The following is an 18,942-nucleotide window of genomic DNA, read 5'->3' as shown; positions in this document are numbered from 1 at the left end:
GGCAGAAGGTCGGTGTGGCCAGTACACCCAGTGATCAATTAACAGCATTTAAACCCATAATACCCTTCCCCCAAGTAAACCTATTCTGTAGACCAATCCAAGCCCCTTAGTAACATTGGCTGGGATCCTCATGGGGTAGCTAGGTGGTGCATCGGACAAAGCACTGGGCTTGTAGTAAGAAAGATCTGAGTTCAAATTTGGCCTCAGACACGTACTAACTGTGTGACCCTGGCAAGTCTCTTAAACCTGTTTGCCTCAGTTTCCTCAGCTGTAAATTGAACTGGAGAAAGAAATGTCAAGCCACTCTAACATCTTTGCCAAGAAAACACTTAATGGGGTCATAAAGAGCAGGACACAACTAAATGACAAAATGTTTTAATGGATATGTCAGATTCTCAACTCTCTTACCTTCTTTGGGCAGAAGCAAGAGCCCTCCCCTCTCTCCCTGATCTACCCCTCTGCCTTCAGCCAAATGGACACATTGCTGCTACTTCACCTTGTTTGACCACAGCCCCTCACTCAAACATCTGCCATGTCTCTTCCTCACTCTCCACTACACAGACTTTTCCAGTGCTGCCTGGGTTACTAAGTAGCTCAGCAGAGCTCAGAAGCCTTCATTCTGCCTTGCTCCGTGAAAGGATACCTCTCAGCCCGTCTCAAGCCCAGCTCTGACTCCAGCTCTATTCCTTCCCTAACCCCTGGCAGGGGCTCCCAAGGGTTCAGTGACCTAGCTATGCCACATCTCCCATGGCCCTGGCTGTTAATAATTCACAGCCTCAACATCCAGACAGGGACTAAGGTTCCTGGCAGCAAGTTAGTAGGGGGTGTTGTATGGATAAGGAGCAAGGCATCTGCCCTATACCCCTAGCAATGATACACAGGCAAGATGTCCCTCGCATTTTCATATCCTTTCCCCTTCTATGTCCTCTCTTGCAAAGACAAATCCTTGATACCCATGGAGGGGCAAAAATAGGGATGAGGGCCCCTTGGGAAATCAAGGACTCTGAATCTCCAGGGCAGCAAAGTAGCAGAAGTTCCAGTGGGGATATCTATCAATTCTCTGTCCATTAGAACCTTTAAGCCTCAGGTTCTTTCACTGGGTGAGAGAACTGAGTCATTCCCTCTGATTTCTCTCTGGGTCTTCGTGGCTCTTTGGCGGCTCATAAAATCACAAAATCCTAAGGGAACTTAGAGGCCATATAATTCAGCCTCCTCATTTTATAGATGAGGAAACTGGTGAAGTGACTTGCCCAAGGTCATAAAAGTAATGTAGCAGAGGGGGAAGTGAACCCAGGTCCTCTGACTCCAAATCCAGTTTTCTTTCCACAGCACTATGGCATGGACAGCCCTAGAACTACCCCCAATAGTATCTTTTCCAGAGAATTCTCTGCAGCCCACTTTTTCTTCCCTCTCCAGAGATCTGAGCACACATATAGAAGGGGAACCCAAAGAGAGTGACTTTGACATCTCCAAGAGTCCTGATGTCTCTCCCTTATATAGTTTTTAAGCCACTGTCAGTCATTACCAGTAGTTTCTTTCCAAGAGAACATGTCCAGAGGCAGAAGCAAGATGATGGAGTGGCAAAAAACAATGTACCAAGCTCCTACAGACCTAGAAAATGCACCAGATCATATCCTGCTGGGGAAATCCAGGAAAAGCCACAGTGAGTCCTTTGTTTATGCTAAGTTGGCATAGGGAGACAGACAGAAAGGTCTGTGGATACTGGGGCCAAAAGCATGCCACTTGGAGGGCTCTAATGTCCAGGAGACACTGCGCACTAGGGCAAGAGGAGGTCCAAGACCCATACTAGGGCACCCCCAGACCTATACCAGGGCACTTCAACGGGAAGAGCTGCCAAATGATAGCTTTGTCACCCATTACCCAGTTCCAGGTCACAAATCCAGGGTGCACTTGAAGAAGACCTCCACTAGGGATAGTATTCCCAAGGAGAGAAGCCCTCGGTGGTATACTGAGACCAGCAGCAGCAGTGATGTGGCTCAGACTCCAGGCCCAGAATGGGGCCTCAGTTCCAGCATTTAGCCCAGCCTACAGAGGAATAACTAGTGCAGGAATCCCAGACTGAAGGGGAGCCTGTAATTTCATCACTCTGAACAAACAAAACTTTCCAGCTGACTGATGGCAGCTGAGTTCAGAAGCATCTACTGTTATTCAGACTGAATGCTGGGCCAGGGGCTCAAAGAGCTCAGATCAGGGAGGGCAGAAATCAGACTTTCCTCTGGATCAGACCCCTTTGAGAGCATTGAAAATCTGCAATCCCCAGTCTGTCCATGAGAGCCTAGAACAACACAACACTCAATACCCCAAGAAAGCACCAAGGAGAGCAGCCCAGACCTTTCCTCCAGCATCACAAGGAGCCCAGCCCTAACATCAAATCCAAAGTCAGGAAGTCAGTAGGAAGATAGGCAAACAGAAAAAGAATTCTATTGTAACGAATTGTTATGTGGTGGCAGAGACATTCAAGATACAAATCGGGGAGAGAATGGCTCCAAAGCATCTTTTAGCAAAGCCCAAGCCTTGGACACAAACTCAGTTAAAACTTTGCCTGCTTTCCCTGACTGCCTGTGGTTGTCCCAGGAGCCCCGGGTCCCCCTGAATTCCATCTTGTAAGGGTCTTTTGTGAGATTAGAGATCTTAAAGATGATTTTTAACTGAAGCCAGGACACCTCCCACTAGGAGCAGCCAAATACCCAAAGGCCGGGTCACTGCCCTCTCTCAGGGAGGAGTTAGACCTCTAGTCTAAGCTGGCCCACACTGAGCCTGCAGAGAAGCTAAAATGAGGCTGTGGCTGCTGAGTTTAGTGGCAGGGATCATCCTGGGGGTGGCCGGGACCCCCCTGGGAAAAGCCTCAACAGGAAGAGAACGAGCAAAGGAGGAAAAGGTAGGACAGGTACTTGACTGTTGAGGCTGAGGCCCTAGGAGGCATCAGGAACAGAGTGTCTGATGAGGGTGGGGGCTGGCAGGGGGTCAGAAGAGGAATCTAAGGCTGGAAGGAAGGCAGAAAGGACAAGAGAGCACAGGGATCGTCACTTTCTCGCCTTTCTCCATGCCATTTGGGAGAGGAGAGGATCTGGCAACTCCACTAAACATTAACCCAGAAGGTCTAAAAACAAGTTTGTGTTGGAAGCAGTTGAAATGCTCATGAGAGCAGACTGTTAAATTTTCAATGTGAGCATTTATACCTTGGAAATCAGGAAGCACTGCAGATGAGGGTTTGATTTTTCATTTTGTTGAGGGTCTAAACTTAAGAAAGTGATAGAGGGAACATTGATAATGCAAATTAAACTTTAAAATATGTCCTGGTTAACCATTTACCAACTTTAAGCCTCTGGCCTTTGGATCCCTCATGCACACAGCTCTTATCTTCAATAAACCCAAAGTCCTTTCTCCTATGAGAAGGTGCTTGATGTCTATTCCCCACCAACAAGTTATAGGATCTAAAGATTCTGGAAATTGTGACTTCCTATTTCTTTTGACCAGGACTCCCTGGAGCCAAATAACAGATTGGATTAATTTCATTTACCAGAAACTGAAATGGGGAATTTAACTGAATTTTTTGAGCATCTTGAGGAGGTTAGGTGCTACATCCTCCATTCAAGTTGTAGTGCAGAGCTTCATTGGGATATGCAGGGGACCCTGGGTTCTGGAAGGCTGGAAGAACACGCTTCTAACAGGGTGTCCCAAGCTGGAAAGCTTTTGCCCAAATGATGCTCATTTTCTTGAGGACTAACTTTATGAAGTTCAGGGAGTATCATAACCAGAGATTGGTCACCAGGTGGTCAATTTGTTTTGGGGTTTTTTTGTTTTTGTTTTTGGCAACTCAAGAAGATCATATATTAAGGTGTGGAGCTTTCTCTATCTGAAGTGGGAGAGGGATTACTCATACCAATGAAATCCCTGATCTTTGAAATATTGATAATTTTAGCCTAGTATAACATTAGGAGCCTTATTATAATAGCCCAGCCAGGGATCAGAGATGGACCTTTTGGGGTGGATGTGAAGAAAGGAAGTGGAAAAGGGATATTCTAGTTTGGGACAGACTTATAAGAGAATTGATTTCTGTAATCCAGGAGTTCTGAATCCTCTCTCCCCACCACAAACCTTAACTGACAAGTTGAGTCCCCAGGACCTGCCTGGCTACTAAGCCCCTCACAACCTGCCTAGAGCAAATGTCTGACCTAATTGTATGCTAAGGATTCTTCTCTCTGGACTGTATTACTCTGAAGTGATGAAGTTCAACTACTCCCAGAATTAAAAACATAAGCACACCTAGGCAGGAAAGGGGAATCTCTGTGGGGATAGAAGATATCAGATGTCCCCTACTGAGTGAGACATCATTATACTCAAATATGTAATATATCATGTACATGTGATACGTAACATATTAATTATGTAAGTAGTTTATATAATGGTATACAATATTCAATCTATTATAATATAATCAAATGAGATACTTAAAAAGTGCTTAACACAGTGCCTGGTACTTCATAGGCACTGTGTAAATGCTTATTCCCTCTTCTTCCATCTTAAGCCCAGCTGTATCTCAAGAGAAAACATCTCTGTGGAAATAAGGAATTGATGCAAGTATGAGGGTGGGGTAAATAGGGAGGAGCAAAGGTAGAATATAGAATTCCTCCAAAGTTATGAAACTAAGAGCACTGCTGAACCAAACCCAGGACTAGCTAATTATGTAAGGGAAAGAGGAAATGCTGTGGGATATGGGATAAAGTGGGGCTATCCTTCCCCAGGCTCAGAGCTATATTCCTCAATAATTCAACCTCCTACATATGAGACACTATAAGGTTCTAGATTCTCTTTTGACCTTCCTAGAGTGCAAGATCCCTATAAAATTCCAAACTTCATCATTCTGCCTGCCAGTACTTAGTGAGGCCTAAAACCCCTCATTCCCCAAGTCCTCAGAGGTCACTGGATAAACCACAGTGTGGAAACACTCTCAAGCTGGGAAGATCCAGAGGGAGGTGGAAGAAAAGCTTGAATTGCTGAGGAGGTGAACAGGGTACTAGGAAGACAGAAGAAAGTTGTTAGCTGACTTCCAAATGGGCATTTTGCAGTTTTACCTTGCTGAACTCATTACTAGGGAGAAGACAGCGGAACTGGCCCCCCGAGACTGGCTCCAGCTTTCAAACAGGCCCAAATCTCTGCCATCCTTAAAAATCTCTCATTAGATTCTACTATGCCCACTCCACATCTCTCCTCCCCTGCTCAGCTAATCTCCTTTCTTGAAAAATCTATCTGTAATCACTGCTTCTACTTACTCTTCTTTCAACTCCTTAAGCCTTCCACAATCTGACTTCTAATTTCTCTTCTCTCCTAATTCACCAACAATCTCTTGATTGCTTGATCTAAAGGCCTCTTCTCCATTCTCGGTCTTCTTGACCTCTCTGAAGCTCTTGATACTACTCACCACCTTCTCCATCTAGATACTCTCTCCTCTCTTCTCTGGATTTCTGTGACTATTCTCTCCCCCCCCCCCCCCTCTGTTTTTCTTTTACCTGTCTCACTTCTCCTCAGTCTCCTTCACTGAATCTTCACCCATGCCATACTCACCAACTGTGGGTGTTCTCCCCCAGGCTCCACCCCCAAGGTGCCCTTCTTCTCTTTTCTTTCTATACTTTCTCACTTGAGAGTACCCATGATTGCCCTCTCTAGGCTGATTATTCCTAAATCTAGTTATCCAACTCTTGTCTCTCCTAAGGTCCTTCCCACCGCACCAACTGCCTGGTGAACACTTTGAGCTAGAAATCTGCTAGATATCTCAAATTCAAAATGTACAAAGCAGAATTTATCTTCCACCCTTCCTCCAACTCCCCCCTCTTCTGAATTTCTCTATTATTGCTAAGGTCAACACTCAAGTTTAGAACCTTGTCATTATCCTCAAGTCCCCTCCCCAAACACTTCAATGTCTGAACAGTTGCTAAATCTTGTCATTTCTTTCTCTACAACAGCTCTTGAATAACTCTCCCTGTCCTCATACAACTATCATCCTAGTTCAAACTCTCATCACCTGTTGACTGAACACAATAACTTTCAAATTGGCTTCCCTGCCTCATGTCTCTCCCCACTCTGATCCAATTTCCAGAGAGCTGCCAAAGTGATTTTCCTAAGATATATATCTGGCAATGTCCTACCCCTACTCAATAAATTACAGTGACTCCTTCTTGCCTCTGAGATTAAATACAAAATCCTTCAACATTTGAAGCTCTTTACAACATGGTCCCTTCCTACATTTCCAATCTTCTTACATTCTACTTTCTTCCATGCATTCCACAGTTCAGCCACACTGACCTACTTGCTGTTCTTTGCACAGGATACGCCATTTTCCATTATCAATGTCTTTATACTGGCTGTTCCCAATGCCTGGAATGCTCTTTCTTCTAAATTTTGACTCATAGAATCCTTGGTTTCCTTTAAGACTCTGGTCCAGTGCCACCTCTTCCAGGAGGTGGTTCCCCCTTTCTTCCTCCTTTCCTGGTCCTTTTATCATTTAATGCCATCCCTTCTAAAATTACCCTCCTTCTACTATATATTTATTTTGTATGTTCTAATAGGTATATGTGTGTATGTGTGTGTATGCATCTTTGTGTATACATGTATATGTGTATTTCTATATACGTGTATGCATGTTTGAATATATACATGCATATACTTTCTTATGTGTCTAGTACATAAATACTTAATACATGCTTATTGGTGAATTGCTTTTCTTTCTTTTATGCATATTCACAGTAAACACTAGAATTTATTTCCTTTCATGTTAACCTGCTTTCCTTTCATGGGGTATAGGAAGTACCAAAAAGACAAGGGGCAGAGGTGCCAATGACTCTGTCACCAGAGTTGGTAACCCCTTTAGCGTAGTGACTATCTACAATGCCTCTCATATGTGTGCATATGCAAAGAGAGAAAGAAGCGAAAGTGAGGGAAAGAGAGAGAGAAGATGGAAAAAATAGAAACACAGAGAGAAAAGAAGAGGAAGAAGGAAAAGTATAGGGGGAGAAAGAGGTGAAAGGGAGAGAGAGCAGAGAGAAAGAGACAGAGAGAAAAAGGGAGGGAGGAAAGAAGGGAGACAGAAAAAGACAGAAACAGAGAGGAGATAGAAGAGTATGTGTATAATCAATCAAAAAAACATCAATGCTCTTTTAAGCGTTCACTATGTGGCAGGCAATGTGCAAGGTGCCGAGGTTACAAAGACAAAAATAAATCTTTCCCCTCAAGGAGCTTACATTAACTCAATTCAACAAACTTTGATTGAATGTCTACTGTATGCCAGGCATCCTGAGGAGTTTTTGGGGGACAAGGATTCACTCCTCCATTTTTGGTGCTGAATCTGATGACCAGTGGGAAAATAAATGGAAGTTATCATTAAGCTTCTCTGTGACTCATACTCAGGGGCCCCACAATCCCCATACATTATAACATGTGCCCGACCTCTACCTCCATTCTCTATTCCTACAGAACAAGCTCAAGAAAACAAGGAGAGACTTCTTTGTAACTGGTGCTTACTCAGGAATAACTGAATTAAGTTTGAAAATGGGTGAAAAGTCAAGGAGGGTTAAAGGTCATAATAGAGGTTGAGGAATTGGGAAAGAGTTATGGATGATGGGGTTGGAGAAGGGCAGACAGTGGGGGAAACCAGAAACCATGAGGAAAATGGAGATTGCTGGGCACTAGTGCGGAGACCAGAGTTCAGTCATCCATCTCTCAGAGCTTGAGCCACACATCCCAAAATGAGCTGTGCCCCAGGAGTTTGGCCCTAAGAATGTAGAAAGTAAGGTAAAGTCTCTATTGTGTGCTTGGGGGCTGGCAGTAAGATGGCAGAGCTGAGACTACGGTTTAGAACAATACCCATATACTGCCATGGGAGAAGGATAAGCCCCTTCTGGGCATATGATTTCCCTCATCAAGGAGATTAAACTAATTAACCCATTTCTATAAGGTTACACAGCTCTTCATCTGAGCAGAGATGGCAAGGAAAATGTCATGCAGGGGGAGTATATTTTTGCCATAAAATGACACTGATTCAGGATGATTCTTCAGGTGAAGCAATGTGATAGATTGATAGAGCAATGGACTTGGAGTCAGGAGAACCTGAATTTTAATTTTGCCTCAGATGCTAACTAGCTTTGGGGACCTGAGGAAGTTTTTTAACTTCTTTGGGTCTCAATTTCCTCACCCATAAAACTGGGATAATAATAGCACCTACCTCATAGGGTTGTTGCAAAGATCAAATGAAATAATACATGTAAAATACTTTGCTAACCTTAAAGCACTATATAAATGCTAGCTATTAGTTGAAACCACTATTCCTCCTTCCAAGTTATCTTGACCCTGTTTAGCCCAGACCCACCTTGGCCTTCACCTCTTATTTCCAGACTCAGATCATATTTTCCTGCCTAATCATTGGGTTATGTTAACTTTCAAATTTCTAGCATTAATCTTTGTATTAGTCTAGTTGTTATTTTGATCCTTGAAATGAGGTTTTATTTATCTTGGACTGTACAGCCTGGTTGACTCTCTCACCTATTAATTATCTGCTAATGCCCCATGCCTTCTGCAGAGCCTTACTCCTATGCCTGATGATGACTCTACATTCTCAAAGTTTATTCCAGAAATGCATGGGAGCTCTGGCAAGTTCTATCATGCTAAAAAGTCTTCTAGATCAGCCCAGTGATAACTCAAGTCTACTATTCTAGTACCAACCTGGAAAAAAACCTAGAGAATCCTCTTTAATAGACTGGCCACCAGGTGACAAATTGGAAAGAGGGGCATGGTAACCCATGTATCAAAATAAAGAATGAGATGACCCTCAGTTCTGTATGGGCCCCTTCCATTTGAATTGTGAAGGTAACGAAAAAGAAGAAAATTTGGTTGAAAGTGCCAAGAATCACATAATTTATAGACCATATATAAACATTATTTTAAATGCAAGTACTTTAAACGTGAGTTCTTTGTCCAGTGGCCAACAATTTAACATACTGTTGAAAGAACTGGACCACATCAATATAGATATCCTCACAGGAAAGAAAACCAGAAGACAAAAGAAAGGTACACCAAATGAAGGAGTGGCTCACAGTCTCACCCTTGGAGAGACAAGCAAAAAAGTTGACATATAGTTACTCTCATCATGAAAGCAAATCAACAAGATGTATTTGCAATAACTGTCTATCACATAAGATATAAATAAGTCAAAAAAACTCACATCCACTCATGAATAAAACCAGCAGGCAGGCAGAAAATAGACACCAAAAATGGAACAAATCTGTCATTGTTTTCAATAATGATCTATTTTTTATCATCAGTAACAAAGGAACTACATTTGGACTATTAACACTTCCATCCTCTATGTGCTATACAAAGTAGAAATGGCACCAAGAAAGATGAAGTTGGAAGTAGCAACTGAACCAGATCAAGCATTCACTGAGGAAATCCATGCTGGAGGCAGCACAATTTTGAAAAACCTAAGAGGTCACTTTAAGAATTATCTCAAGGAGAGGATACCAAAATTATATTAAAAATCACAGATAATATTAATACCCCCCCAACAAAAAGTAATCTATAATGCCTACTTTCTCATCTTTACCAAAATTTTATGACAATGTTCTACATGGATATTGAGGGCAACATCAATGAAAATATGAGCAGGAAATAGGCAGTTTTCATTTTTGTTATTGTTCAGTGGCTCAGTCACATCCAACTCTTCGTGACCCCATAGACCATAGAATGGCATGCCCTTCTATCTTCCACTATCTCTCAAAGTCTGTCCAAATTCATGTTCTTTGTTTCCATAACACTATCTAGCCATTTTTGATTTTGCTTTCAATGTTTCAGAACACTAGGGCCTTTTCCAATGAGGTCTATCTTCTCATTATGTGGTGAAAGTATTTGAGCTTCAGCTTCAGTATTTGACCTTTTAGTGAATAGCCTTCTTTAAGTATTGACTTATTTCATCTCCTTGCTGTCCACTTATTATTTACAATACCTCATCTCTTTTTGGTTACACAATTAACTGAAAAGGTCAAAGAATACAAGATTCAGCTATGTTTATTGTTCATTGATTACAAAAAAAAGGATTTTATTTAGTAGAACAAAACACAAGCTTAGAGCTTCTCCTTCAACAAGGAATTATGCTTAAAATATTAAATATTCCTTATTATTTTAAAATAGTCTTAAATATTAAGACTATTTAATTATTAAAATATTAAATTATTTGTAAATATTCCTTGACAAATGCAGACATAGCACTTTTCAGTGACTCTGTAATTAATATCAATCAAGGCTTAAAACAAAGAGATATATGCTCTGTCACTGACACATAGGATATCTTCTAGAATATCCAAATAGAATGTGGTTTCCATACATAGGATGAGATAGTTCAGATGCCCCTGTTTATGTGTAGTACTGTACTGATTACGTCAAGCCCCAGAATATTACATGACCTCATCAATTAGATCCATCCTTATCCAAAAGAAATCAACCTAACAATTCATTCAGGGAAAACTAAATGAATTAAAAATGCTTCTTGCACAGATTATATTTTACAGTTTGATGGAAAATCCATTTAGTTAATAGATCAGTACATATATTTGGAAGAGGCAACACAGACAAAAAATGAGTTGGGTCCAGAATTAACTAAAAAGAAAACTGGATGGATTAAATTTAGGAAATGTTGACTATTCCAAGCACCTCAATGGTGCAAAGGTCCACATTTTCAACACAAATGTTTTTCTGGTGATGCTACATGGTTATAAATATTGGAACACCACAATTTCAGAGAAAAAAATTGCAGATGACTCAAAAGGCAATGAGAGATGTATGGTCATATTTCTGATAATGGTCTATGCCACATAAATGACAAAAGGGATATTGCTCAGGAAACATATGATCAGAAATGGAGATGCATTGCTCTGAGATGTGAGGAAGTGATAAAAGACGGGTAGCCCAGGTAAGACTGTAAGAAGATTCCAATCCCCTACAAAAACTCCATCCAGGATTAGAGATGCACCACTCTATTAAGCAATGTAGAGACTGACCCCAGGAGTCTGACAGAGATCCTAGGATAGACAAGTGGGGCAGGTCAAAGGTAGAGCACAAAGGGATCCTGAAGCCTTCTTAGCGGTACCAACACTACATGACTGATCTCCTCACGGTCCAAGCCCAGTCAAGTCTGAGCCTTCTCCCTAGGCCATGGCTACATGAGAGCAGCTTTGGGGCATTCTGTTGACTCCTTGTCTAAGCCAAATAGCACTAGAGCCTTTCCCAAGACTGTGGCTAGATGTCTGAGCTCAGTATGTGAGAGAGCAGCCTCAAGGCTTTTCAGCCTGTGGGGAACATCCAGAGTTGCACTCCTAGTCTAAGAAAAACAAAACCTGAGGTCTTCCCAGTCTCAATAGGGCCTGAACCCAACTCTAGTTTAGCAGAGAGAACCAGATTGAGGTCATTCCAGGCAGAGTCTAGTAGGCTATCAGTGGCCAAAGCTAAACTGCAGGAGAAAAGTCCTAGACAAAATCTAACTCAAAAAGTCCCTAAAGCTTGTTCTGGGATCTCAACATTGGAGTAGTCCCCAAGCTCAGCAACAGTGGGGATGAACCCCAGGCAGAATCTACAGCAAGGAAAGATCCCAAAGCTTCGTGGCAGTAGGAAGGTCCCAGGCAGAGCCTAGTACCAAAGTAGCTCTGTAGTCTCTTGAAGGAGGGGCTTAATCTGGCACATTATACTAAGGACTAGGCAACCTCCTCCCACACCATTCAGTTGTAGAGTTTAAGCCAAACACAGCCCCTTTCCCAATGAGCAAACCAAGTATAACTCTGATCATCATGAGGATACATCTTGATTTGAGAGTCACCCAGAAGATAAACCCTGAAGACAATAGTGCCCCCACAACAAATCCAAGTAAATTCTCAGAGGAAAAAATGAACTGAAAACAGGGATTATAGGATTGCCTAGAGGAAATAAAACAAGAGATGCAGAATAGGAAAGCCTAGAAATGGAAATGCATGTACAAGAGAAATATGGAAAGATATACATTGTGTTTAATTAAAAGGAAATAGGTGGATATGAGTCATTTACATAATAAAAAAGGACAAAAAGCAAATATCTTCTCAGAACTCTAATAACTTTAAAGGTCAAAGAGAAAGGTTAAAATTACAGAGGATCTGTAGGTGATTTTGTTTAATTTTATTAGTCCTAGGAGGAATAGGAGACTATAATATGGAAAAAAGGAAGAAGAAGAGGGAAATCACTGTCGTATAATAGAAGTGCACAATATGAAGAGTTTATAGCCATGGAAGCAGGAGTATGGGAAATGGATATCCCATTACTTCCATCTGAATCATTTAGAGTAGTAGTATCAAACTCAAATAGAAATGGACAACACTATTCTATAAATAACGATCCCTTTGGACCACATGTTGACTTAATTTTAAAATGTAATGCTACCTCTATCTTTTTGTATTTTTATTTGTTTTGTTAAATATTTCCCAATAACATTTTAATTTGGTTCAGGCTACATAGGCTAAATGTTTGACACCTCTGATATAGAAGAAAATTTGAATTCAATTTTATACACATACATCTCTATTTAGAAATACTTTAAACTCAAAAAAATTAAAAGATAGGGTCACAGAAGGTATAGAGAGGAATTTTAGAGGGAGGACAGGATAGATAAGAGAACAATCATAAGCAAAACAAACTTGAATATTGAAATAAGGGATGTGAAAGGATTCAAATGAAAAGAAGAAAGAGTCATCAATTTTCAATACTTGAGTGGAGCTTTCCACCATGTATTCTAAGTTGTCAGTTTTCCTTGCCGTTCTTTCCCCACTGGCTTCTCCAAGGGAGAGGTGAGGTTAGGAAAAAAGACACAATGAAGAAGAAATAGATTGTTTCACTTTTAAGATTGCAAGCATCAGGCAAACTCCCTCTCTTCTAACACCTTCTTATGTATAAAGAAGGAAGTATTAACAAAGAGAAGCAAAAGTTAAAAAGGCTGGGATGGAGGGGAATATACAATTAGTAATAATGAGTGTGATTGAAAATGGGATGAACTCACCCACAAAATAGAAAAAAATAGTAGAATGGATCAGAAAGTAGAACCTAGTAATATCTTGTTTACAAGAAACACACTTGAGGAGTAGCTAGGTGGCCCAGCGGATAGAGCACTGGTCCTGAAGTCAGGAGGACCTGAGTTCAAATCCAGCCTCAGACCAAACATTTGACACTTACTAGCTGTGTGACCCTGGGCAAGTCACTTAACCCCAATTGCCTTAAAAAAAAAAAAAGAAACACACTTGAAACACAAAAATTCACATAGTTAAAATGTGAGTCTGGAACAAAATCTATTATTCTTCAGATGAACTCAAAAAAAGCAGGAGTAGAAGTGCTTATAGATAAGGTAAAAAGAAATAAGCAGGAAAAATGCTTCAATGCACCATACATAATGAATCAATATCAATACTTAATACATGTACCTAATAACATAGCATATAAATACTTAAAGGAAAAGTCCATTAAAATAGAGGAAGAAATAGATAGTAAAATAGACAGTGGGGGATCCTAATATACCCCTTTCTTACCCAGGCAGAATATAACAAAAAAGACAAATAAGAAAGAAGTTAAGGACCTGAATAGAACCTTAGAAAAATTAGATGTAATTAATTCTTGATGATTGCTGAATCATAATAGAATGGAATTTTCATACCTTGCAGTATTATACAGCATCTTTACAAAAATTGACCATGTATTACAGCATGTAAAGTTCACCAAAATATATAAAAAATCAGAAATACTGAACATATAACTTGCTTATAATAATGCAGTAAAAATTATATTTAATAAAAGGTCCTTAAAGAATTAAGAAGTAAATGGAAACTAAATAACGTAATTCTAAAGAACTAGTGGATCAAAAAACAAATTATAGAAAATTAGACACTTGATATTTACTAGCCGTGTGACCCTGGGCAAGTCACTTAACCCCAGTTGCCTCACCGAAAAAGAAAAAAATTAGCTAACCCTAGACAGTCAACTAAAAATTAATTGAAATAATTAATAATTTCAGCAAAGTTGTAGGACATAAGAAAAATCCACATAAATCATCAGTATTTCTACATATAACCAATAAAACCCAGGAGGGAAAACTAGAAAGAGAAATTCCACTCAAAATAACTACAGAATCTACAAAATATTTGAGAGCGTATTTACCATGATTTACATAAGAACTAAATGACCTATAAAACTATAAAAAGAGTTTGCATAAGTATAAAGCACTTTGAATAAATAAAGACAAAACTAAATACTTGGGAAAACATTAACTGTTCATAGGTAGGCTGAGCCAATATAATAAAGATGGCAATACTAACTAAATGAGTTAACCTACTGAGTCCTATACCAATTAAATTTCCAAAAAAAATATTTTATAGAGATAGAAAAAAATTGCTTGCTGTCTCTGTGAGTTGAAAAGATAACATTGCGCTTTCATTGTTGCAAGGAGTGAGAGGTAGGTAGACATGTCCTGGAACCAACTTGTGCCAATTGTTAAATTTTCAGTAAAAGTATTTACACATTAGAAATTGGTAATCACTATAGATAAAAGCTTGATTTATTGTTGTGTTGATTTTCTAGACTTAACAAAGTGTTAATGATGCAGATTAAACTTAAAAGTATGTGTTCAAGGCAGTTTTCAGACAAAGAAATCAAAGCTATCTATAGTCATAAGAAAAAATTCTCTAAATCACTATTGATCAGAGAAATGCATATTAAAACAACTCTAAGGTATTGCCTCACACCTATCAGAGTGACTGATATGATAAAAAAGGAAAATGTTGGATGTTGGAGGAGATGGCAGAAAACTGGGACACTAATGCAGTGTTGGTGGAGTTGTGAAGTGATTCAAACATTCTAGAGAGCGATTTGGAACTATGCCCAAAGGCTATAAAACTGTACATTCCCTTTGATCCAGCAATACCACTTCTAAGTCTATATCTCAAAGACATCCCAAAAAAGGGGAGGAAAGGACTTATTTGTGCAAAAAAATATTTATAGCAGCAATTTTTGTGGTGGCTAAGAATCGGAAATCAAAGGGATGCCCATCAATTGGGGAATGGCTAAACAAGTTGTGGTATATGATTGTAATGCAATATTATTGTGCTGTAAGAAATGACAAACAGGATGATTTCAGAAAAACCTGGAAGGACTTGCATGAACTGATGCATAGTGAAGTGAACAGAACCAGGAAAATAATTGTACACAGTAACAGCAATATTGTACAATTAAGAATTGTGAATGACTTAGCTATTCTTAGCAATACAATGATCCAAGACAATCTCAAAGATTAATGATGAAGCGCACGATCCACCTCCAGAAAAGGAACTGATATTGATTGAATACAGACTGAAACATGCTATTTTTCACTTTCTTTCATTTTTTTTCTTTTATTCAAGTCTTCTTGTACAAAATGACTAATATGGAAATGTTGTACATAATTGCACATGTATAACCTATATCTGCTTACCATGTCACAGAGAGGGGGAGGGAAGGAAGGGGTAAAATTTGGAATTCAAAACTTTAAATATAAATGTTTAAAAAAATTAAGTATGTTCTTTTTTTTTCAGAGAGCCCAGTTTGTTAAACATTTACCAGTACACCCCTGTATTGCTCAATAAATTTTGCTTAAGATCAATAGAAGTGCAGGAGATGGCTCAGACACTGAAGTCATCATCAGATTGGAGACCTGGTGACAGTAGGCCAGCAACAACAACAACTAATAATGAAAATAATGATAATAATAATAGGCATTTATTTAGTGCTTTAAAGTTTGCAAAGTACTTTCTAAATCTCATTTGAGCTTCACAACACCCTTGAAGGTAGGGCACATAGGAAGAAGATACATTAACAGTTTCCCTATTCCCCATCTCCAGGGTTTCCTTGTGCTTTACTACAACTGCCCTTCTAGCTCAGTTTGTCTCATCACATTAATAGCATAGTACTATGATACAGGACCCAAATATTTGCCAATCCTTCCTCCAATTTCCTTCCTTTCCCTTACCTCAAATTGTCACCACTTATTTTGGGACCCCACATCAGCTAAGGGAAGCATCTTTCATTGCCCTTGACTCCAACATTGATCCTTCAAGTCTCTCTAAATCAAAAACAGAAATTTCCTTCAAGTCAGAACTTCTGACAGCATGGTGATAAGAAGGGCTGACTCATCTCCCCAAATCCAACATTGAACTTGCCTTCTTGCTCCTCAGACAGCATCGAATGACGATGATATCCCTAAAACTTCACTCAGTTGTATTGGTAGCTGCACTAAATCTCAGATACACCATTTGGATAGTTCTGAGAAAGAAAAAGGAGAAGGAAAAGAACAAACAGAGGTAAGGAAGCTGTCCTGGGTAATTCAAAAGTATTCATTGATTCATTCATTCATTTAGCCAATATTTAAGGGTTTACAATGTGCAGTCTACTCTGCTGAATGCGAGGGGAGATTCAAAGCTTAAATAAGATACTGCCAGTTCTCTTATAGAGCATACAGTCTAGGAATAAGCTAAGGCACATACACAGATAACTATAAAGCATAATGTTATATGAGAAATGAATTATAGGGGTGTTAAACCAAGGACTGTGTGACATCTGGCGTCTTGCAATAATTTTTTTCTTTGACCTGAAAGCTCTGAATTCTGGCTATGATATTTCTGAGAGTTTTTATTTTGGGGTTTCTTTCCAACAGAAAAGTTGATTCTTTCAACTTTCATTTTGCCCTCTGGTTCTAAGAGATCTGAGTTTTCTTTTATGAATTTCTTGAAACAGGATATCCAGGCTCTTTAGTCATGGCTTTCAGGTGGTCCAGTGATTCTTAAATTATCTCTCCTTGACCTGTTTTCCAGGTTGGCTTTTTTTTGTATAAAATATATTACATTTTCTTCTTTTTTCCATCTTTTGACTTTAATATTTTTTGTTGTCTCATGAAGTCATTAAGCTTGGTCCATTCTAATTTTCAAGAAATCTGTTGCTTGAGTAAGGTTTTGTACCTATTGTGCTAACTCCCTTTCCACCTGTTTCCTTCATAGTTTTGATTTCTTTGCCAGTTTTTTTTTCCTTTAGCACTCATTTCATTTATAAGAATCATTCTCTAACTCTTGATTTGTTTCTCCCAGGAATTCTAGTTGAACTTGTGCTCAAATTGAGTTTTTGTTTTAGGATTTTCTTAAAACTGTTTTGAAGTCTTCTTCTTCTGGGTTTTTTGGCTTAGGCATCTGTTATCATAATAACTCTTTATGATGGGACTCTTATTCATTTGTTTGTTGGTTTACTCATTCTTCCATCCTGACTTTCCAAATTGGGATTAAGACCAGGATCATTGTATTTCTGAAGGGAATTTCTGAGCCTTACTTGGTCCTGTTTTATATTCTTTTGAATCTTGTTGCTACTTTCTCTGGTTATTGAGTACTGTGCTCTTCAAGGATCTCAGGAACAGTTCAGGCCTGGGACTTGCAAGGTTTTAGCGTTCCCAAAGTAGTATGATCCAGGGTGAAATCTGATTATTGCCACTCTGATCTGAGCTTTGCAAGTTCCTGACCTGGTTTTGGGTCTGAGCAACACAACTGTATACTTTCCCCTGGTTAGAATTCCAATAGACTACTGCTGGACTCAGTCACCATCAGCTAGCTAAAAAGTGCTAAATGTTCAGAGCAACAGAACTGTAGGATCCCCATTTGAGCTTCCCACCCTATTATTCCCTTGTAGGCTTCAGACTAGGCTGGGAGCTGAATCTGAGACCTCACCCAACTCCTAGGGTCAGAGACATGCAATCATTTCTCACTTCTGGTCTTGCTCTTTGCCCAGTAGGCAGACTCAGTCCCACAATTGCTTCTTTCCCTGGTGTGCTACAATTAGAAGCAAGTCCTCTCCTCAGTTCCCACTGGATCTTTAATCCTGTTCTGGGATATAATCTACAGAGCCACCAGTTGGCCTCTGTTCCTGAATTGTAAACAATATAAGGCCCTAAACAGCATCAAGCCCTTTTGTGCTGAGTCTTAAGATTTCTTCTTGCCCCGTTTCACAGTTCCAGGCCCTTAATCAGGGATCCATGTGAGCCCTCCTAGCTAGACCCCATCTCTCTGTTTGCAGACCTCTTTATCTCCTTATGCTGACCTAGGCTGGAGACATGACTCACTGTGACTTTTCCTCATATTTTCTGATAAGGATTTGCTCTGATATTTTCTAGGTCTTTGTAGAATAGTTGTATGAGAGGGTTAGATTTGCACTGTTTCCTTCTACTCAGCCATCTGGCTAGTCTCCCTATGTGAGATCCAAACTGGAGCCAAGGACTAAACATCATAGAACTTGGGTCTCAAGGAAACAAGTTTGACTGGCTTCCACCATCCTGACCTTGGACTTTAGAGAAGAGAGTTAGGAAGGAGAAGGAAAAATATTTGTTTGTTGGGTATTTTATAGTGTAGATTCCTTATGTGTATGAGTTGGACTAGAGGGCCACGGAGGTCCTTTCAAACCCTCAAATTCTATCATTCTGTGCTTCTATTCCACTGAAGGTCTGATACCATCCCAGGCTTTGTCTGAGGCATTATCATGGCCTTGCTGGAAGCAGAAATAACCTGATTCTTGGGCATTCCAGAAGTTGGAACATAAGACCTTTCTAGGGAATAATCAATAATTAATCAGGCAGTAAGCATTCATTAAGTACCCACTACGTGCCAGGCACCATGCTAAGTGCTAGGAATACTCTTTCAACTTCCCAATGGAGACCTCCTAAATTTCCAATTAGCTAATGAATAGGGTGGGGTCTGTCACCTGAGATGGTTCAACCTTTTCTTACCCCAAAATAAATTATTTTATTTATCTATCCACCCGTTTGTCTTTCTTCTTATTAGTACCCAGGAATTTCCTTCTCGG

General features: G+C 39.8%; 1 protein-coding gene across 3 annotated transcripts in view; it reads left to right on the top strand.

The window, feature by feature from the left end:
- The first annotated feature begins 2,767 nt into the window (after positions 1 to 2,767).
- LOC114027068 overlaps positions 2,768 to 18,942 on the top strand; it is a 25,452-nt gene continuing 9,277 nt past the window's right edge. For 2 of the 3 annotated variants that reach the window (XM_027840906.1, XM_027840905.1), the window contains exons 1-2: positions 2,768 to 2,899; positions 16,281 to 16,406. In XM_027840906.1, the coding sequence (XP_027696707.1) occupies positions 2,795 to 2,899; positions 16,281 to 16,406 (231 nt within the window). In that variant the 5' untranslated portion in view covers positions 2,768 to 2,794. The remainder of the gene's footprint in view (positions 2,900 to 16,280; positions 16,407 to 18,942) is intronic. The other variant, XM_027840907.1, reaches the window with a different exon arrangement.

The sequence above is a fragment of the Vombatus ursinus genome, unplaced genomic scaffold, assembly GCF_900497805.2.
Source record: "Vombatus ursinus unplaced genomic scaffold, bare-nosed wombat genome assembly UNPS02014852.1, whole genome shotgun sequence".
NCBI lineage: Eukaryota > Metazoa > Chordata > Mammalia > Diprotodontia > Vombatidae > Vombatus > Vombatus ursinus.
Note: the sequence above shows the minus strand (reverse complement) of the source record. Positions and strands in the feature narration are given on the sequence as shown.